At 33.6% G+C, this 23,661-nt stretch overlaps 1 protein-coding gene across 14 annotated transcripts in view; it reads right to left on the bottom strand.

Moving 5' to 3' along the window:
- The window catches only part of LOC130904046 (disco-interacting protein 2), a 255,151-nt gene that overhangs the window by 49,249 nt on the left and 182,241 nt on the right, over positions 1-23,661 (bottom strand). For 3 of the 14 annotated variants that reach the window (XM_057816563.1, XM_057816557.1, XM_057816556.1), the window contains exon 2: positions 8,314-8,667. The exons of the other annotated variants lie outside the window; for them this stretch is intronic. In XM_057816563.1, coding sequence (XP_057672546.1) covers positions 8,314-8,461 — 148 coding nt within the window. In that variant the 5' untranslated portion in view covers positions 8,462-8,667. The remainder of the gene's footprint in view (positions 1-8,313; positions 8,668-23,661) is intronic. 14 annotated transcript variants of the gene reach the window in all.

Genomic DNA, 23,661 nt, shown 5'->3' with positions numbered 1-23,661 from the left:
CTTCTTTAGGGGCCACACCTATTAAGATTAGAAGGTGAATATCTTACACCATAATTTCCTACAAACATTAAAATTTATTGTAAAACTGACTTCCATCCACAAGAATCAAATAATGTTGAATTCTTCTTTAGGGGCCACACCTATTAAGATTAGAAGGTGAATATCTTACACCATAATTTCCTACAAACATTAAAATTTATTCTAAAACTGACTTCCCTCCACAAGAACCAAATAATGTTGAATTCTTCTTTAGGGGCCACACCTATTAAGATTAGAAGGTGAATATCTTACACCATAATTTCCTACAAACATTAAAATTTATTGTAAAACTGACTTCCATCCACAAGAATCAAATAATGTTGAATTCTTCTTTAGGGGCCACACCTATTAAGATTAGAAGGTGAATATCTTACACCATAATTTCCTACAAACATTAAAATTTATTCTAAAACTGACTTCCATCCACAAGAATCAAATAATGTTGAATTCTTCTTTAGGGGCCACACCTATTAAGATTAGAAGGTGAATATCTTACACCATAATTTCCTACAAACATTAAAATTTATTCTAAAACTGACTTCCATCCACAAGAACCAAATAATGTTGAATTCTTCTTTAGGGGCCACACCTATAAGAAAAAGTATGCCAAGATTTTTCAACGGTAATTGATGATTATGAAGATTAGAAGATGGTGTAAGTTATTACACCATAACTTCCTTTAAATATTAAAATATGTTCTAAAACCGACTTCATAACTGTTTAGACGTTATGGAGCTTATTTCTAAAGCTTAATCCACACTCTCCCCGAATCTATACGAGGAAACGAAAGTGAGAGAGTGAGAACGGTGCCTTCGTATCTTCAAACTCTCCTCTGCCTCGCCTTTCTGTCGCTCCACTTCATGTCAGTTTTTCGGGTGCTAGTCAAAGTACATGAGGATGAAAATCAAGGCACTGATAAAGTAAATGTTAGATTTTTCTATTCTCCGTTATTCAATTATTATTCAATAAACATTTCTGTCAAAATTACAATGTCCAGTGGCCACTCCGATAATCTCATTCCTTTTTTTGTGTTTTCTCTTCATTAATTCTTGAACAAATCGCTTCAAATATCCTGATATTTGGTTCTGCTGCCCCTATATGCTTTCGACTTCCTTTTCACGTCCTGGTGTTACAAATTCAGAAGAGGACCTCACGACAGATAATTACAACTTTATATTTTGAAGTTTTCGTTGCTAAAACTACTCGACTGTATGTTCAGTCGATAGAATTTCTCAATAAATTTTTGATATCTCGTTTTGAAACGAAACGAGCTCAATTTCCATTCAAATCGTAATCGAGAAATATTATTGTAAGGAAGAGGTAAGCATTTAAATGAGTACTATTTATTTTCCTTTATAAAAACGTACCAGTAAGACCGATCTTGATGGTATATTGTTGACAACATAAAAGACCGTTGAGATTAACTCATCAGTTATTGTTGTGGACTGTACGAATGAAATGGTATGATATATGGAAGGTCTTTTGGTATAAATAATTACAATATATTTTCCTCGTACTGTGAACGATAATCTTGAAAATATAATTTATAATTGTTTTCTCTTTTATGGAACTGTTAGAACGGCTTCATTTGTGGGGTTCGTTTTTTGCTACACCATAAGAAAACGGTGGCATTATAAGTACTTAAAATACAGTTACGGACTAAGGTTTTTACTATTTTTAAAAATATGTCTATTTTTCATCCCCTGTTTTCTCCTAATAGTCCAGGCGCTGTGGCCAGAACTTGGCATTTAAAACAATAAAATATTGGAAATTATTTCACCTCAAAAGTCATTACAAAGTTCAAAAATCCGTTACAACGTTTATAGTCCAGGAACCAAGGATTTTAACCTGACACTAAAACCAATAGATATGATTTTTGGCACACAAGTGGTTTTTGAAAAATTTTTGTGCGCGCGAGCGGCCATGGAAAATGGGGAAAACCACTGAAAAAATTTTGAAAATTGGTTAGGTCGTCAAAAACATGGTTGGCTGTGAAGATTTCGTGTGTTTCATGTATAGTAACAAGTATTTAGAGCGTGAAAATTCTCACAATAAAGGTATCTACATTTTTTTTTTTTCAACAAAATTGTCCATTTTGGAGATACGTGGCTTTGAAGTGTTGTTTTTTAGTAATGGACCCCTGGTGCGAGAGTTGTGACGTGCTTATTCAAGTAAATTGGGCTGTAACTGTGTGGATTCGTGATTTGATTAAACTGGAATCAAATTCTCATAATAATTGTAATAAAGTTTATACACAATTGACAGCTTTGACTTTGAATTATTCATGACCAGCATTCCAAAAAATTGCAGCATAATCTTTTATTATCTATAGTTCCACATCAATTGAAAACAATTTCTTAAAAGAGGGACAAAAGATGAAATCATATAGACCGAGTGGAATTTATAAGAAATTGGAATTTTTAAATTGGAATTAGAAGGAAAAAAATACTAGTACAAACCAGAATGATTGAACATGTGTTAATTTATTGAATAATGGTAATCACCCGAAGTACATTATTTTATTCTAATATCAACATTATCATCGTCATCACCGTGTGAGAAAAATTTAATAAATTTCCATGTATTTTGGAAATTTTCGGAAAAATGTAAGAGAAGATGAATGAAAACTTTTTTATTGCACATTTTTACGGATCTTGGGACTAGAATGACAAGTGGCCCTTTTCAGGTATCTACATTTTGATATTTTTACTTCAATTACAAAAACATCGATCAGAGAAAATGTCCAAAATAAAAAAAAAAACGTGTTTAGAAAGATTTGGCCAAACACAAGGTGGGAATAAATGTATCTGTTTGTTCTGTAATTCAGTCAAATAGAAAAAATTTGTAAAATTACATTGTTTATTTATTAAACGATTTTCGACGGCACTTACCAGCTGTATAAATCCATTGCTGAAGGATTTTCCCTCAAAATCCCGCTAACTTTGGGACTTTTCACCCAAAAAGAAAGGAGTTATAGAGATTTTAGTCGAGCATCACAAGTCTTATATCTGCTATCAATTATAGCTCATTATCTCGTGAAGGAAGCATTTTCGAAAAAATATTTAGAGATCTTTTTTTGTGCAGATTTTGACGTTCTACAAGTTTGTTCATATACATTGTATAAAAATTTTCAACCCCTTCCAAGTTATTGACAAAATACTAATTTTCCGGGGTTTCCCAAGAGTTTTTCCTAGTTTCCATAGCCGTTCGCGTTCATAACAATTTTTTTTCCTGACAGTAGTATTCGAAAACTGCTCGTATACCAAAAATAATCTCTGTTGGTTTTAGTGTTAGGTTAAAATCCTTAGTTCCTGGACTATAAACGCTGCAACGGATTTTTGAATTTTGTAATGACTCTCGATGTGAAATAATTTCCAATATTTTATCGCTCGTAAATCGTAGAAGCAACTCCATCATTGATAAAATCAACTTCATAAAAAAATGTCATCAAATCTGAGGAGTTTTCAAAAACGTACTCAACTCATAATCTTAACCTAGTTTTTTGAGTATATCCTTAAAGTTTGACATACTACGAAGTAAATTCCTTGTCAGATTATAGTGATCTTTTAAAACTTCCTTAAACTCTTAGTTTAATACGCCACTTCATTCTAAAACTCATGCTTTAATTTAAATTTTCATTCTGTTGCTGGTTTCCCGAAACTTGACACAAAGCCTCTTGAGGAAAACCTCTTTTCTGTTGCAATTTAAATACCTTAAGTGCAGTGTAATTTTAAACTGTGCAAAGCAGTTGATTAAATCTTATTTATTAAACCGAAAATGCCGAGATATTCCCTTTTTATTGCGAAAATACGTACGAAACGCAGAAATCGTTTTCAGATTTTTGAAATAAGCCCGAACGAATTATTATTTTTTTAATATAATGATGTGCATTTGAATTTTTGGTACACTGATTTATGAATCGAGTTTAATTGGGCAACATATTTTTAAGAGTATATATCTTGTACATACTTGACTTAGATCACATTTCTAAGTCTTCTTCTTAATTCTTCCGTAATAGAGCTATCGCCTGTTTCTTCCTCAATGTCTTTCCACATTTTGGCTCTGATAATTTCAAAGTAGACACTCAATTCGGTTTTAGAAATGTAATGGAGACAAAAGAAGCTCTATTCAGATAAATCAACTGCCGATGTGTAAAGAAGGATGTCTTTCGTTGTTTTGTTAATAACGAAAAGGCTTTTGACAAGATTCAATATCACAAATTAATCAAAATATTAACAACAACGGATTTAGATGAAGCGGATCTTATATATTCAGAATTTGTACTGGCACAACAGATAACTTAACAATTACCAGAGGAGGATCCATCCATCTTGAATGGAGCACTTGAAAATGAAGATGGACGAGTGAATGTAAACAATATAAGATACCGACTACAATGGGTTGGTAAAAGGTACGTATTGAAGATAAACAGCAACAAGATAAAGTGCCGTATACACACGTACACACTTCTGGTAGATGATGCTGCATTGGAGCGGGTAAAACGTTACAAATTCCTCGGAAGTTGGTTGGACGAGGACTGGAAGGATGAGAGAGGTCAGAGTGAGAAATGGATTGGCCCGAAATATCCTCTCCAACAAAGATATTGGTTTGATTTTAAGAACGCGGTACACTAGATGTTACGTATAGTCGGTATTGCTTTATGGTTTGGAAACAGATTAAAGATCAATAAATTGGAAGCTTTCGGAATGTGGATCTATCGTTGAGTGCTAGGAGTACCATGGATTGACAAAATGAAGAGATCTTAAGAAGAAGGAGAGAAGAATATAAACAGAAGAAAAACAGCCTATTTGGGTCAAATACTCGGATGCCTAAAGTATTGACTTTTACAACTCACAGTTGAGGGTAGGATAAACGGGGAGTTGGGAGAAAGCTTATGCTACAGCGGCGGATAGAGAAGTCTACGAAAATCATCCGATAATAGCGGATAAGTAACAGAAGAAGAAGATAATTTGGTAATTATCTAAAAATCATCCCCCCGTATCGACTTGGTGTTGTGGGGGGTAATAAAGAAAAGTGTACTGAACACAAAAAAAATTATTCCAGCCGTCGGTTATCCGTTGTTAAAGAAGAGGGTTCAAGAATAAAAATTTGACATTTCCGGAATTATAAACACAAAATAAAGCTAAATAGTGAAAATAATATGTGAAAAATATATGAATTCAGTCAAATTATGAACAATTACAATTGTTAATTGACGTAATCATAAGTAATTATTACTTTATCATTGAAAAATATATATGGAAAAATTGAAATTTCAATAACTGTTTTTTTATGTGTAATAGGGTAAAAAAAGGGTCCAAGGTGTGGCGGGGGTGGGGGTGTTGAAAGAGAACGAAAAGATGTTGTATAAATAGTGTTCTTGAGTAGAACCTAACCTAACCTAACATAACATAACATAGCCTAACATAACCTAACCTTTTTTTTTGTGGATGGGAAAATCTTCAAAAGACTTCTGGGGAGGTGTCCCAGATGTACTGGATTCGCCCGTTAACCGGGCGCCTACCAGCTAAAAATCCACCCTCTTCTCCACCGACGCATGTGGAACCGTTCTTAGCGAACATCGCGTCACATGAACCTAACCTAACCTAATCTAACCAAATCTAACCTAACCAAACTCAAAAACAATGACCGAGGGCTAACTCCATCTTCCATATATTGTAATTACCTTCCTCTAACACTCCCCATTACCCCAAGTCGATAGGGGGTGGGGGATAATTGTTAGATAATTACCGATAATTTTTATATAGAATCCGTAATTGAATTGTACGTAGTTGCTTACTTATAACATGATATTTCAATTTTGATAGGAGATTAATTTCTTGAACATTATTTGTTAGTAATATGATAATTATTTTTCGCCAATACTACAGAATCATCAATAAATTTTTCTAAAAAATGTAAATCGCGATTTGATTTATTTAAATGACTCATTATTTAAAAACAGTTAAAGTTATTTTTATATTTATTACTACTTGTGTAAATAAAAAACTTTCGTTTTATTTGTAGGTTAAAGAGAATAATCTTGTTATTTTTTTTTTATAACTATTACTCAATATCTTGACCGGCGACCTCCATAAATTAACCTTCTCACAATCTTAATTTTACAATATGGAAAGAATGACCTAGCAATCAAACACTTTAAAAGTGTAATAAACACGCAATTAGACTATACAGCGAAAGTTTGCAATATGGAATAGTTCCAATAGTTTAAATACTATTTGGAATGTATAAATAGTGTCTCGATTCAGATATATGACCTGTCGAATCCATCCATTCACTCCATTTTGTATAATTGCTTTTTGTTTTTCAGTATTGACGAGTAGAAATTTTGTTGTATTCCTATAAAAAATCCAAAAAAATTGAGATTTGAGGTAGTCGTTGTCCCCTTCTAACCAACTAACATAGTTTACGAAAATAACAGTTTACGCCCAACTATATACGAGGTTTGTGCAAAAAGTATCCCCATATCTCTGCATCACAACTTCCATGGGACATGGGCGTCATGAATTTGTCTTTAAAAACTCGTTGATGTGCAAAATTCCGTACTGGACGTATTAGTTTGTTGTTCGTGACTGGAAAAAGTTTAGTAACAAGAAAGGGGCTTGAGAAAGGGACAAACCAATCCTCCCTCAAAGACATGGCATTTTAACCACAAAATATAAGTTAATTACGTCGTTTTTGACAGCATAATAACGAATTTTACGCAATTTTTACTTTAAACCTCAATTCCTCATCATGTATCACAACGTCAGTCAGGATACTGTGTATTGTTGTTTCGTCTTTCGAACGATTCCAAAAGAACTGCGACTTTTCTTGCCTTCCCTCACTAGTTCAACTTTCTCGTCTATCTCTTCGAGTGAGTCGATTCTTAAGTTTACTAGTTCTTTTACAGACATTTGATTCTTTCGTCTAGACCATCTTCTAAGTCTTTTTTGGATTAGTTTGATTTGATTCAAATTAATTAGTTTATGTCTTCTACTTCTTAGGATTTTCAAGTAATTTATGTATTTTTACATATTCCTACTTACGCCCTTTTATAAAAAACAAAAAAATCAAGTTAATTAATCAAGGTTAAGGGGGGTCATGACCACTACGACCTCTCCTGGATCCGCGCTTGACAAAAAGACAGTTTACCAGATTAAAAATGCAGTTCGTAACACATTTATCTTCCAGGACTTCTTCAGGATGTAGAAACACCGCTAGGAATGCATTATTAAATTAAATGGATATTATTCGCCGGAGGTATGAAGGTAGACTTGGGACTAACCTCGTACGTCAGAGAAAGTAACCTAAATTTTTAATCGAAATAACAATGTCACAAGGATTCCCTATTTGGGAATTAACAGATCACAGAGGATTATTTATTTAATGTAGAAATATGGCACCTTTGACCTTTCTGTTTCGCGTAGGTGTCGAAGATTAAATTGATTTTACATTTATGTAACATAAACATGTTTATAGCGACAAAATATTGCCATAAAAACTGAATCATAACCTTATAATTACAAAGAAACATTATGGACTATAAGTTATTTATTAGTAAATTTTTTTTTCGAATGTTTCTATTCTGTAGTTTTTCTTTGTTACTGTTAATTCATTAAGATTCATTAGGAAACTTCATCCCATACATTTTAATTATCATATTTATAACAATATGCTTAAAAGGTCTACTTCACGCAAAGATCCCCTTCACTTTGTAGAGTATGTTATAATTATTCGCAGTGGAGCTTTTAGAAATCTTGATTTCGTACTGATAAATTCTAGGGAGTGTGCTGAAGCTAAAACCCCTCAAGTTGCTACCTGATGCTATGCTTTATTCGATTTTCCTGCTGCCAGAACTGATGAAAACTACCCTCGCATTTTGATAAACAAGAAAACAACATTAACGCGTTAAAGCTTTCACAAGCTTAAAACCATTCATCTTTTGGGATATTCTTAAAGAATTATGAATTTCTTCATCTATCCCATGCTCCTTCGGGAAACGTCGACCATTTAAACTTTCTTTAACAATCTTTCGCTGTTTCGCCATTGTTGGTGGATGATAATATCATAAAATGCGGTGTTGCCAGCTCTAACTCCTCCAATTTACATAAAAACATGGTCTAATTACAGGAAAAAATCATAAAATACAGTGTATCTAATATTCTGGTATGAATTTTCTGGTAAAAATGATGTGCACTTATATTAAATGAGACAAACTGTATAAATAAGTGATCGTGTGAGTGAATAAGGAAATGATTTTGGTGAACATACCATTTCTGAATTGATACGGCGGCGGTGGCCGGGGAGCCGGCGGCGGATCCTCGAATTGCTGCAGCCATTCGTATAACTGTTCCAAATCTTTCAAACTTTGTTGTCTTTCTGCCTCTTCCCTGGCGATTACGTCTTCCAAATTCTCCATCACGATAGCGGAGAATAACAACAATAATAACAACGAGATGCTGTAGATGAAATGGCACCACCCGAACTCATACTTTTAACAAACACTTGAGAAAATAGTTTTCTTTATTGTCCGAACTTTGGACCCCGTCTTTATTAATTTTCTTTCACTATTTGGAGGGTTGAATATTTATAGTTGCGTTTTTATTTTGAACTATCAAATTTACACTGCAAAAATGTTTTTTAAATAGAAAAAAAAACAAACAAAACGTATTCCAAAATTATTTTATTATGTTAATTTGATTTCTCTATTAATTCCAAATTAATTTTCGTAATTTTTAATGTACGAAGAGGTTCCAATAAGAGATCTTTATTACATAAAGACAATCCAACAATAAACATCAATAAACAAACAAGTAATAATCACACGGCTCCACATTAATGGAAAGTTTGAATTTGGAGAATAATCCTCCAAACAGTGTTGCATCATAATGGGAATTGGTCATTCAGCTTTATTCAAATATGTTCAAAACCATCATCATTAAACTATTTGGAGGTAATGGTTGGACAAAATGTGAAAAGTGAAAGAAGGGAAAGAAAAAAATAAAATGGAAGCTTGAATAATCTCACCGCATAAAAATATACACGAGCTCAATGGGATCTGTAATTTCAAATGCGATAGAATGTTTCAAGATGGCCTATGAAAATTATCCCACGCGCATTCCAAAAAACCAACGCCATGTCTTTGCCTGCAGATAGAGCTGCCTTTGCCTTCTTTGGAGCCTCTTCAGCCCATTGTTTTGATTGTTATTTTGTTTCGGGTGTGAAGTATCATCCATGGTTATGAAACGGTGCAAAAGTTCGGCTTTATTTCTCGATGGAAACACTCTTCACGACACTGTTTTTGTTCCATTGTGAGCAAAGTCCATATTTCAAGTTAATATGCGATGTACCCCACTTTTGAGATGCTTACCATGTCTGCTAGCTCGCGCACTTTCAGTTGGTGATCATCATTGTGGATTTTTGGAGTCGTCACCTCATTTGGTCGAGCAATGCGAATTAGCAGCCTCACCTAGAGTATAATTTAGTTCCTATTTTATGTTGTTTGGGTTAAGACGATTCAAATAAAATTGTATGCACATAACCAATTTTTTCCACGTATACAAATGATGGCTACCAAACAAATACTAAACAACGTGACGTCTTCAAACATGTACGTACACTTTCTAATGCACACAACTTTTTCAAGCAACTACCGCCTTCTCTAGGTCGGACCAGGTACTTCTGGGAGCATCCTCGTACATTTATCCTTTTGGAAATTCTTCAACCGATATAATAAAGCATCCCGAAGGAAATTTTGTGGATGGGCCATTCATGGAAACTGCTCCTTATGCAAAAGACGTTGTGAGAATCCAATGTACCAATTGGAACGTTTTTGGTGAAACTTGAAACGAAACGTATATTCTGAAGATTGGGAAGCAACTCACAAGAGGAATTAAAAAAAATGAGCAAACTCCAGTAAACGCCAGATCCAGTATTTGATATTTTAAAGCAACAACATTGTTTAGTGACAATTGTTTTATAGAATAAAGTGCAAATAATTAAATCAAAACAGTTTATACGGATTTTCTGTTCTCACATCTTTAATGGAACAGTTTTTAGTGTGGACATGGACAATAATCACGCAGAAACATCTAAGTTCCTATATCGACACCATTATCTCAGCAGTTTTTATTTGGATTACTACACACAAATAGATAAAGTGGAATAACGGACTGTTTTTAATTTGATGGAAAGCATAATGAAAGTTAACTTCCAAACACTTCCTCATTTGCGAACATCTATTTTTATATAAATATTCATAAACAACAATAAAATACACATTTTTATCGCAAAAATGTCAGTGTAACAAAAATGTTTAATCTTTAAAAATTTGATTTATGTCAACATTGTCTTACACTCGCTGTATCATCTTCATCATCAGCTTCAATACGTTTCACAATCACAAAGCTTTTGCTTAGTTTTCTACAAGTTCAATGGACTTTATATGTTTTAAATTGTTAAACAAATATGTATGTATATGTATTAAATGATAACAAAATTGATTATAGAACACCATAAAAATGAGCGAATGGGGGCAGCTTTGATATTTCTGAAATTCTCTTTATACGAACCAAAATACGTCACGAGACGTGGGCCAAGATATTTCATTACAATGCCGGATTTTAACCAGCAAATTGCACTCGATAATCCTCAACTCATACGTCCTATAGTCCGGATTTTGCACATAGTGAGTTTCAGCAGCACAGCGTTATGAAAACTAATTAAGATTTGCGTATATGCGGATCAATGAGTGATTAGGTAAGCGAAGACGAAGATCAGTGCCCTCAATTCATTTGGTAACTATATAGAAAAGTAGAATTTCAGTGATTTGGAAACTTACAGGACATACGTTACTCGATCGGAAGGAAAATGAAGAAATAAGGAACAGGTGCGATATGCAGGATGTAGTTAGATGGGCAAGGAGCCGCAGAAGAGAATGGAGAGACCATGTTGACAGAATGCCAAATGAACGATTAGCAAAAATTGCAAAGGAAAAGAGACCAGACACAACTCGACCTCCTGGACAACCAATTATAAGGTGGTATGAAAGCTGGTCCTCAGCATCCCAATTACTCCCGGCAAACCCTTGATGAAAATACAGGACCTAGTTCTAACGTAAGAAGAAGAAGAAGAAGAAGAAGAAGAAGAAGAAGAAGAAGAAGAAGAAGAAGAAGAAGAAGAAGGAGAAGAAGAAGAAACTTACTATATATGAAGAATTGCAATTTAAAAACTGATGACGACAAAGTATTTGCCTTTCTATTTCTTAATGTCTTGCGGTGTTGGTTTTTCCATATTCGTAGTCTATTTTACTATGCTTATAGGCCACATTCTTCTTATGTGAAGAAGAACAAACGTTAAGGACATTATTGAAATTATAGCCCAAAAGAAATGGAAATGGGCAGGCCATGTAGCCCGAATGACGGATAATAGATGGACGAAAAGAATATTGGAGTGGAGGCCAAGAATGGATAAGAGAAGTAGAAGCAGGCCGCCAACAAGATGGAGTGACGATGTAAAGAAAATTGTAGGAAATTGGATCCCTACAGCTCAAGATAGAGATAGATGGTTTGAACTAGAGGAGGCCTATATCCAGCAGTGGATGGAAGATGGCTGATAGATGATGATGATGATAGGCCACATATTTCTGTCACTGTTCCTTTTCTTTTACGTATTGTTAATACAAAGCTAGTAGTTTTTGTATTTTGATAAAACCCACCTCATATAGCTTTAGCTAGCATTAAATCTGCTCGCAGATTCCAGTACCTACGAACTAATTCTAAAATCTCTTCTAAATTGACGGACTGATCAAAAATCTGTCTCGTATTGTGATATAAAAGCTTAGACTATCTCTTTGGCATATTTATAAAATGATACGTAATTCTCAGGAAGCGTCATTTTTAATTCATATCCTCCGAAACGATATAATCACTTCCGGTTTTATATCGTGACCTACAATAAAATCTGACAGTTACAACGAACAACGTAGAAAGTTTTCAGCATCGTTTTTCATCTCTTTCGGGGGTGAGTTTGACATTGCTGCAGAATAAAACACGCAGAAAACTGGTGGAGGTTATATTATCCAACGCAGAAAGTCAGTTTTGTTGCCTTTTCCTTTTAGCGTTCAACGATCTGTTTATCAGCTTTGATTAGATGAAGATAATGATAAGGAAGCCTGAAAACACTAATAACCACGTAGAGCGAGCTTCTAAGATATAATGGGGAGACAGGATATTAGAGAAGAACTGGGAATACAGGATATAGTGAGATGTATTAGAGAAAGTAAAAGATCATGTTGAAAGAACAGAGCAAAAAACTAGGAACCAAACCACCAAAAAGATAGATCAGCGTCTCAAGTAGAAGAAATTAAATATGAAATGGTCATATTAAAAGATTTTTCAATAAGAAGGTGCCGTTTTTCAGTAACACTTCTCCCAAGAACCATACCCGAATTGCGAGGCTGACTCCATGAAATGTGGTACAGTTTTACGACATACAACTGTTACAGAGATTAGTTTCTAGTATGCCAAGACGAATAGAAGTAGAAGCCAGTCCAAAAACGCTATGTAACAAAACGATAATTCATTTAGTTGATTTTTAAAATTGATTTTTCCTCTGGTCCATAAACCAAATTTGTTGCCTTTCGTCATTGTTTCATATCAATTTCTGTATCTACTGTTAATTGCTTTGTTCATTACCCTTTTGGAAACAGGAGCTAGAAATGCTGTACTGTACCTCTAAAGAAATCTTATCCTTAATGTTTGGTTAGGTCAGATACAAAAATAACACCAATTCATAGTTACAAATGAAACATTTTCTTTTGTACTTTAAGATGGTTAAGAAAAAATTGACTTTTTTCAGTGTAAAAGTGCTTTAATGGTGGGTATCATTGAAACGACTTGAAACAAAAAAGTTTTTGAATTTCACACTGAGATTCTGATACGTTAGGATGTTTGTTGTCTGCACGATACGTCTGATATCCTCAGAGATAGATAATTGTCCTTCTAGCGACAACAGAGTAATTATTCGATTCCACGAAGTCTCCGCTCTAGGATAACTCAAAAAACAATTAGAGAATAATCCGGTTTCGGTTTCCGCAAGGACGAGTTCTTTGTTTTGTGATGTTGGCAAATTGAATTGTTGTGAAAAAGATTCGCATTAACGATTTAAAAAGGTGAAAAAAGATTAGAAAAATGGTTTACGTAATACTATTAAAGACATTTTTTCAATGAATATGGTATAGAGATGCATCAGGGGGAAATTTAGTTTGTGATACATTATTGTATTATCTAATTAATCATATTCCACAGTATGTTTCCATTCTGTTTACTGAAATACATAAAATATATCAAATTATTGGAAAAGCAATTGATTAAAACCAATGTTTGACTAAAATAATGAACAAATTGGACTTTACAAATATGAAACTGGAGAAATACAGTCACTTAGAAGACATCCTAGCGATTCGTGTCAAAAAGAAATCGATATCTCAGACGATTTCGGAAATACAAAATATTTCATACAGCATGTCAAAGTTCAAAATTACCTTTTATAGCGAAAGTACCATGTAATATTTTGAATTTTTTCTGGAAAACCGAAATTTTCCGCTTATAATTTCCTTTCCGAGCAGCTGATATATTTTGAAACCTCCCGTGAAATTGAAATTTTGTTTCATAACTTTATGTTATATAAATCGCTCTGTATAATCACGGAAAAGCTGTTGAATTTTTTCCACGATAGTATCAACATTCCTCTTCCAATTTTCTTTTATTACAACGTTGCCATGTCACCACAGTAGATACTATAATTGAATATAGCGTTATTTTTTCAAAAATTAATCCAATTTTGACCCTGTATATTTCGTACGAATATGAAACTGAAGGAGCCCAATCTAAACAGTTCTTGGAAGACACACGTTTTCTCAATTGATTCATGTCAAAAATATTACTAGATCTCAAATGATTTCCAAAATATAGAATAATTTATACAAGCATAACAATTTTTTTATTAAATTACTGGATTTTGAAAGAAACATCATTCTATATCAACTTTTTATAGATTCCAAGCAAGCAAGTAAACATGTGATTTGTATAAACATAAAAAAGTGATTTTAAATGATTTTGAAGTACCCGTACACCTCTCAAAACACTTACGAAGCAAAGACATAGTAATATTTCACATAACGATGCAAATTTGGGAATGAATGAAGACAGAGCAGCGACGAAGATCTATAGAAGAAATGTACAAGAAAAAAAGTGGTTGGATGCCCTTAATAAAAATGGTTAGACGGGGTCTAAATAAGACCTAAATGAAATGAAAGTAAAAATTGGAAAAGCAATAGTGAATCTGTGTGATTGAGGAGGCCAAGGACCGTAAAGCCGGCCAATTTTACAGCCTATGGTAAAACTGAAGATTAAACTAAGGTTTGAGCTCTAGTTTAAGCCAGTACAAACCAAGATTGCTCTATTTTACAGCAGAAGAAAGTTGTATAAACAAAGAACAATTTGCAATGGCAATTTCTCTAGCAATGTGGTAGTTTAGTAGTAGTTAAACTTGTGAAAAAACACAAAGAAATGTTTAAAAAAATAAGTAGGACAATTTTGTTTTATCCGCGCGTCGACGATATTGATAATTTCTTCATCGTCATCGTCGAATTCACCAAATACGAAGTGCAAATTTTACCGAAAAATGTGAGCAATTTGAAAAAAAATTAAGAAAACAGTGTCATTATGTTATCTGAATATTATTTTTCAAAATATCGACATTTCTATTTATATTTATAAACTGAATATTATAATTAATTGTTTGCATTCTGTAACGATGTAATTAAATATCAATCTATCATGTTGTCGCTGATGATGTCAATTATTTTCCGCTTGAAAAGAAGAACGCCAACGATAGTGTATATCAATATTCAAATAAGTATTCAAATGATCTAATTTGAAACACAATTTTTATTTATATTGTCGATTTATAACGTTTCGATAGATTGATTTATATATATTATAATAATATATATCTGCAATATCATCAAATTTCCATTTATGAATAATTATATTTCCATTTTACAAGCCACAACTGAGGAGAATCTATTAAAACTGACATTTGATGACACAGAACCGATCAGTGAAGATTTATTATTAACGACCTTGATAAGGACTAAATCAGAAAATAATTAAAGATAGACGTAACAGAGATAGTTCCGATTCTTACTCTTCTAAATCGAGATTACACAATTTTTCACGTAGGGATTTCCCTAATTCTAGTACCATAACATGTTTATTGAGCTATATCATTGATAAGAAAGTATCCAAGAGGGAAACGATGAAGATGACATCAAATATGATTCAAAAAAGAATGTATAAGAACGTCTGATTACAAAATCATCGAGGAAATATGAGAAAAAACAATATTTCCATAGAAGAGAATATGGAAAAGGTCATTTCAATCTTGGAAAAGGGAGACCCCAGTGGTAGTTGTAGACACAACTAAAATTCTGAGCAATCTTCTTAGAGATAGACTTGCCGGATACATTGAAGACAAGCTTGGAGACTTTCAGCAAGGTTTCAGAAACGGCAGGTGATAAGAAAAAAGGAGATGGTGAAAAATGACGATGAACAACTTTAAAGACAAAGTTTTGACGGAGGACGGACATCAAAGGTGTTAGGCAGGGCGAGGCTCTCTCAATAACATGACAATAGACGAAGTATGCGGAGAGTACGATATGCTGATAACCTGGTACTTCTAGAAAGAGATAAAAAAAGCGCGGAAAACAAATAAAGAGAGATGGAAAATTTTGGAACAATACCAATTTCAAAAAGTGAAAGAATTCAAATATTTGAGTGTGACAATAAGCAAGGCAAGTAATAGAATCGTAGATGTTGAGGACATAATCAAATCGGCGAATGGATTGTTCTGGAGGTAAGTGTATCATGTACCTGTCCAAAAAGGACGAAGAGGACCTTCGAATAATTGACAGTAAGATCTTAAGAAAGATACTGGAACCTGTCATGACCAATGGAGGATACCTTAGAAGGTTAATTAATCACGAGATCACGAAAGAGATGGAAAAGAGTGACATAGTGATAGTGATAATGATCCAAAGGCTTTAATAGCTGGAGCCAGCTATGGAACAGTCAAGAAATCGACCCGAAGCACGCTAGGAACAACAATGCAGGATATTGTAGCGATGAGAGTGAGGAATTGGAGACAAATCGTGGAGGATAGAAAGGAGTCGAACAATATAGTGAGAGAAGCGAGCAAGAAGATATATATATATATTATGGAGTGAACCAAGAAAACTCGAAGCGTAGTGATTCATCTTAACAGATGAATCTACATAGCTCGAATGGTTGGCTATCATCTGCAATGGATATAAATCCAAATATAAATTTTTGGCGATTGGCCCCTTTAGTTATTATTTCAGCAACGCTACAGAAACCTCCCGAAGAATGACCGAATACGTTGCGAACCGTATAAAGTAGAATTTTATAATTAAAAAGGTTGAAGCTGTGGGATCATTGGAAGCCTTCTGTTGTAAGGAACGAGTAAGACATCGAATTGCTTTGCTATATATATTCTTTCATCGAAATATTCGCCCACACTATATGAAATAAAAGAGAACTTCAAGGTAAGATTCTTTCTTTAGCTGTAATTCTAGTAGATTATATATTAAATGTAAACAATGTTTTCTTCGTACTGAGTTTGACGTTTATTAATCATATTAAAATGGACAACACATTCACGTCTTAATTTGGAACAATGTACTTAATTGACTTTATAATTGAAATGAGTAACTTGACGCGACGGTTGGGTTGAAACATGATACTTTACCATAACATATACAAAATGGAATTTTAAAATGAAAAAGAATCACCGTAGAAAGAAAAAAGCAGTTTTATAGTTCGTTTAAAATCTTAATAAGATGAAGGGAAGTGAATGGAAGAGAACATTCAACTGTGAATGAAGCGGAATTAATCTTCAATGATATATTCAATCCAATATGTTGAAAAATTTCTAATAAGTCAGCCTCAACCAGGGTTACCAGCATCGGGCGATTGAAATCCGGGACAATATATCAATAAACACAAAAAATTAACAAATGGACCAAAAAAAAAAACTGGATGAAGTGAAGTATTTCCTTCGTTCTTCATCAGTTACCACTTATTCCACTGAGATTTTTTTATCTACGTGCAGCATTTAGCACGCCCTTAGTTTGTTTAGAATTAGACTGAATTTTAAGTTGTGAGAAGTTAGGCTTTTATGAGATCCGCGCTGCAGTGGTTTCTAGACCTCGTCCATTTGAAATGCGTGTGAAAAAATACGGATTTTAGCGCGTCCAAATTTGCTTCTTGCGAAAAACTAAGTCTATTTCTTCTGAATTGCTAACTTCAGAAAAAATTGGTTTTACAATAGAGTAGATGATCTATGGAGATTGTTTACTCAATACCCAGTGTATTGGCTGCTACTAAAAGACCTTCAAAAAAGATAGCCTCATGGAAATATTTTCTTTAAAGGGTTACCATCGCTGAGCTGAGCTACATTTTGAAAAACGTCCACATCTTATTGATTCTTTGCCATTCTCCAATTGGAACCAAACAATTGTTCTTCTTTCCTAGCAAATTTTTTTCTTTTAAGCGGTTTATAGTTGCGAAAGATTCATCACCGCTAATTTAAGATATACAGGCGTTTCGATTGATCAAATGTATCTTGGTCAAAATCTTCTAAGCCCAGCAGTTGTTTGTTTCAACGCATTTAGAATTTTATCAAAGGCTGGACCTAGTCGGTACATGTTGGATAAACTCTTGCCATTGTATATCAGTTTCCTCCACAAAGTCAAAGCTTTCCCTCCTGAGGGCAGATTGTTGAAAGTGATTTCGATTCAGTAGCGAAGCATCAATTCTCAAATACTGGACCATCCGTGTCCAAAGAGGAGACAAACCGGGACCCGGTACAAGCGAATTGAAATCGGGACTGTACCGGAAATTTCGGGACGGTTGGTTAACCTCAACATCTTCGTAATTCTTTCTTTCTGAGCATCTTTCGAACTGAGGATCTTCTAAAAATTACACATCTTTCGCTTGATTTTCTGTTTACTGTCATATGCCAGACGAAAGCTCATATTAAATAATATTTGAGTTATTTTTAGAGTATGGGAGAGAACTTAACCCATATCACATTAACAAAGACGGTGGACTACTTTCTTATAAAAATACCCGTCTAAATAAAAGCTGTCGTTGATTGATCGCTTATCGTCTCACTTCATTATTTTACAAGTTGTTGGGAAGAAAAAACTGAAAACCTTCTCGCTTTCTCTTTGATTTACGAGTAAACAACAATCTCCCAAAAGAACTTGGAAAACTTGTATGTAATATCAATATTTTGTGTCTTATTTGTTTTATGATACAAACACACTTTTTAAACGAAAAAAGTTTATAGTTTACCGAGAGGAAAGTTTTCTCCGGCAACAGGAAAATTACGAACGAATTTCCCAAAAGTTTTCAATAATATCTGAGACGCTTTTTAGACACAACTATAAAATTGTACGTAACTTATTGATTAAGTTGAAAAATGGAGTATTACTAGTCTAAGATGAAGTGCTGCGCTAATACAGCGCTCAAAATATGACAGGTACTCAATCAGGATTTCGTCTCCTTCAATGGAGCCGACAAACTATTACTTTGGCACACCAGAAAATTGAAAAAAAAATGTGAACATTCCATTATTTATAACCATTCCATTTATTTATACACTTTAATTTGATTTTAGTTAAAGACAGTACAAATATTTTGTTACTTTACTTTGGTAATCAAGTTTCTTTGCAACCTAAAAGAAATATCGTAACCAAGCACCAAAGCCATAAATCGAAATAACCACATTTTATAGCTATTAAAAACAAACCACCCAATGTACAGGTTGCGGCAGTCGATCCTGCATTTTTGAAATGGCTGTGGATACGTAGAAAGTGGTCGAGGCGAATTGTTAAGGTTACTATTACGTTTTCCACCTCTAAACATTTCATTCTCCAAGGAAGAGTGGTCAAAACAACACCAAGTGTTTGACCAAACCGGTAGCAGCTCGGCGTCGTAATCAGATAGTGTGGATCGGATGAAGTTGAGAGCCACAAATGGCAGTAGGGGAACCATTCGAACTCCTGGCGATGTTGAACTCGAACAGGTCTGCCCTTCAGGCCCGATTGACACCAATACCCTTTAAGTGGTTCATCAACTTCATAGACCAATTTTTTTCGAATAAAACGGCGCAGTCTGTTATCTTGAACGCAGAGCGGTATTCGGAAATGTAAAGGTAATTCTTCATTCCTCAACATGCAGTATTATTAATGAGATTTTCACGAATCGTGTCATATCGATTGGCCTTTCCGTTTATCCGACCTCACACCATGTGATTTTTTATTGCGGGGATTCTTGGAAAGTAAAGTGATCGATAAACGACCTCGTACAGAGGAAAGAATCCAATTGGGAATAAGGGATAATTTCAGAAATCGTTTGCTAGAATGTATTAATATGGAAGGAAACCATCTGACCGGTGTTGATTTTAAAAGTTGATTAATCACACTCAAGTTTCGTCTAAGCTTGTAGCAATAAAATTTTGAAAAATGCGCGGCTATTTCAAAAATAGGGATTTGCAATTACAATTTACGGACTCATCAACTTATTTTTCTCTCGTGTTTGTGTTCAATCAATCAAAGTACATTGAATGTATTTTTCTATTAAAATACTGTAGGATATTATTATTATTTACTTTGTATACAACGTATGCGTATTTGAAAATGTAATTTTACTCGTTATTTTAACAGTAGATTCGTGGCGCACGTTTTTATTATATTTTTTTTGTCATAAAATTTGATCGAAGCTTTTATATAAAATTCCTTATCGAACATTTTTGTTATTCAAACATTGTTCAAAATTTTCCGTTGTCTACGAAAAGTTTGATATACGTGAATAGTATGAAAATTATTTAATATTGTTATATTTTATATTGATAAAAAGCGTTACAACGAAATTTATTTCCTAGATGGATAATTCATTCCATCAGCTGTTTTTCATCCTACTTTATATTTTTATTTGGTTATAAGATCTCTTAATCAATCTATTGCCTTGAAATTTACAATATTTTCTTTGTTGTTTAATTCCAAAGTTTATTCTCACAAATTTTTTTATAATAATATTTGGAAACTTTATCGTGTTTCCCACTGTTGGGAAACAATGTATCATCTAAAACAGTTTCAATTATCCCTTTTGAGAATTCCCGGTAACATTGTTGTGATAAATAGAAATACTAATATACTGTAGGGTGGATTTTCAACATTTCCGCGGAAAATGAGATTTGAAATCCTGCGAAAAGATGGAAGAAGAGCATCAAGTTTTCTTACATTTCATATTTCTGAAAGCCTTTTATGTTCAAACATACCGTTAAGAGGTTTTTCTCAACAAGAGGTGTTTTTTATATCCCTGTATCGTATAAATAGTAAAAAATGAAAGTAACCAAATATAATAATAGCATAATTACTTTTTTTAAACGTATTCTTAGACAAAACGTACAGCCTTTGATAATTATTTCATGAAAATTTGAAATTATAAAAACTATATCATTAAATATCTCTTCAAATATTGATTTTAGCGATTTGGAGCTACGGACCTTTTCCGTAGAAAATTGAATTTTTCACAAGTTTGTTGTTTACATTTTTTTTTGTAGCTCTTATCATTTACAGGATAAATGTGAAAAAACGCAAATTACATGGAAAAATCAAGTTTAAAGGCCGGTTCGAGTTATGATTTGGCCGCAATGGACACTTTTATAGAGCATCCAATTCTGAAAAAACCCGTCCATGGACGAAGCGATGCTATGAAATGCCGTTGTGCTATGGAAATTTAAAAATTAAAAATCAGTGTTTCTCTGTTTTTTAAGGGGAAATGTTTACACTCCTCGGTCGAGGACTTAATATTGACATTAAGATCTTAAACTTTCAGGGAATTTCTTTTGGGTACTTGCAACAAAATTTCAAGATGGACAGGAAAAAAAAATAGTTGAAAAAAACACCCTAGTCTGGCGTCTGGCTATTCCCATTCTTACAAAGTGATTAACAGTAAACTATTTCTTCGGATCTTGATTTTTTTCATAAAACTTGGCAATCATTTCACGCCGTTCGTTTTCTTTTTCTTACATCAGTCAATAAGTCGTGTGACTGACACACAGATGGCGTTGCCGTTGTCAAACCCATATGACGTTTATGAAGTGCCAACTTTCAAAACACTATGTGTCAAATTTCGTGACATTTCGATGTGTCAGAAAAAAGTGACAAACATTTAAATGGAGCTACTTTTGTTATATTCAAAACAATTTATTATAGCTTCTTCATGAAAAAAAAATACTATACAAACTCAGTATTGGCTTCAAAAGTGTTATTCGGACTCTGCTCTATCGAAAAGAACTATTTGTTATTGGTTTGCTGAATTTGAACGTGGTAGTATAGACACCAATTATGGTGAACGTTCTGGTTGTTCAATTTAGGCGGTTATTCCAGAAACCATCAAAGAAGTCCACAAATTGTTTATATCTAATCGTAAAATGAAATTGCGTGAGATAGCTGAGACCATAAAGATATCAGAAAGCAATGTGTTTACAATTATGGATGAAGATTTTACCACGAGAAAGCTTTTTTTAAAGTGGGTGCCGCGTTTAACTCACAGTCGATCAAAAACAACAACGTGTTGATGATTCAGAGCAGTTTTTAGCCATGTTTACTTTGTTTACACGTAATAAATTAGATTTTTTGCGTCGGTAGGTAACAATGGATGAAACATGGATCCATTACGATCATCATTTGAGTGGATTGCAGTCGGTGATCCACGTCCGAAGCACCCAAAGGCACCTCAGTCAGCTGGGAAGTTTATGGCTTCAGTATTTTGGTATGCGCATGGAATATTGTTCATCTCCAATACTACATAGAGTTGTTGGATCGTTTGAATGCAATAATTAAGGAAAAACAGTCTTATATGTCAAAAAAAAACAATGTTTCACAAAGATAATGCATCGATTCACAAGTCCATGGCAACGATGGTTAAATGAACGAATTACACTTTTAACTGCTTTCTAATCCATCGTATAGTCCAGATTTGGCCTTCAGTGACTACTGGCTATTCGCTGATCTCGAAAATATACTCGCTGGTAAGAAATTCAGCTCAAACAAAGAAGCACTGATGCTTATTTTGAGGCAAAAGACAAATTCTTCTAAAAACATAGAATCGAGAAGTTAGAGAAGCGATGAAATGATTGTTTGGCTCTTGGAGGAGATTACTTTGATGGATAAAGACATTTTAGAACTGCCAAATTACGAGAAAAAGTTAATTATAAGTCAAAGCCTACTTTACTTGCTACGCTGTTTAAAAATGTACTGAATTTTGGTCCCGACACTTTTAGCAGATTTTTTGTTGTGCTTTCGGTTAACTTCAATATGTTTTCATAACACAACTTTTGTGACTTTTCACATAATGGATATTATTACATCAAATTCCATCAATATCAATACCCGTCAAAATTATCTTAGTTTTCCATTGAATATATGATAGTTATAGATAAAAATGTTTCAACCAAACAAAACAGTTTTGTTTCCAATTTTTCGGTTCGACTATCTTTTTTATTTACCTCAAACTACTATAATACAATATAATACCATGAAATTTATGTATAATCTCGATTAAACACATCCCTAAACCACTTTTCATATTTCTCTACGGAGTCAGTTTCCCTAGCTCGGCAGTTACAGGGAATAAAAAAGGAGATTTATCTACATAGCAAATAAAAGGGACTTTCTAATTTTCCGCATTAAATATATAAGACCTTCCATTTTCTTGGCATACCGAAAATTCTGAAATTAATCCTATATAAATGATGTGCTAAGAAATTCAACCAACATCTGCGTACCTTCTCTTCCAAGAGGATAATTTTTTCGAGTTCACAAAAGAAATTCTACTATAGATTCTATTTAATTATCTTGTAATGATGATACCGAAATAGATCGGAATGTCAATTTTTACCTATTTTTTTTTTTAAAACTAAATGTCAATCACAAAACATGTATGAAAAATGGGTTAAAAAACTAGGTATATCCAAATTGGTGAAGTTAGTTTAAGGATAATACAGTTAATACATTACATAATTAAATTGAACAATTTGTGATGAAGTTTTAGGATATTGGTGTGAAGCCAGTAAAGCAATGTCCTCGGCATATTTTGCACTAAGTTCGTTCTCTGATGTGGGTGATTCGTCTGTGTATAGAAGATCTAGTAGCGGACCCAAAACGCTACCTTAGGGAGCACCTGCGTTAATTAGATGAACCGTTGAATAATTGTTGAATTTTCGGATTTTGAAAAGTAGCCTCAAGTACAAGCCTTTATCAAAGGCCCGACTTACATTGAGGAATATCCTCCAATTCGAATTGATGTTACGGAATAACTTGGTTTCGATAAAGGAAGGGTATTATCCTGGTTTTTAATAGCCTTAACAATTTAGTTGTAGCAGTAAATTGATTGGTCTATATGAAGTAACTTCTTCAGCCGGTTCACTAGGTTTAAGTATGAGTATTATTCCAGCTAAGTTTGA

This window comes from Diorhabda carinulata, chromosome 2 (genome assembly GCF_026250575.1).
Source record: "Diorhabda carinulata isolate Delta chromosome 2, icDioCari1.1, whole genome shotgun sequence".
NCBI classification, from domain to species: domain Eukaryota; kingdom Metazoa; phylum Arthropoda; class Insecta; order Coleoptera; family Chrysomelidae; genus Diorhabda; species Diorhabda carinulata.
Note: the sequence above shows the minus strand (reverse complement) of the source record. Positions and strands in the feature narration are given on the sequence as shown.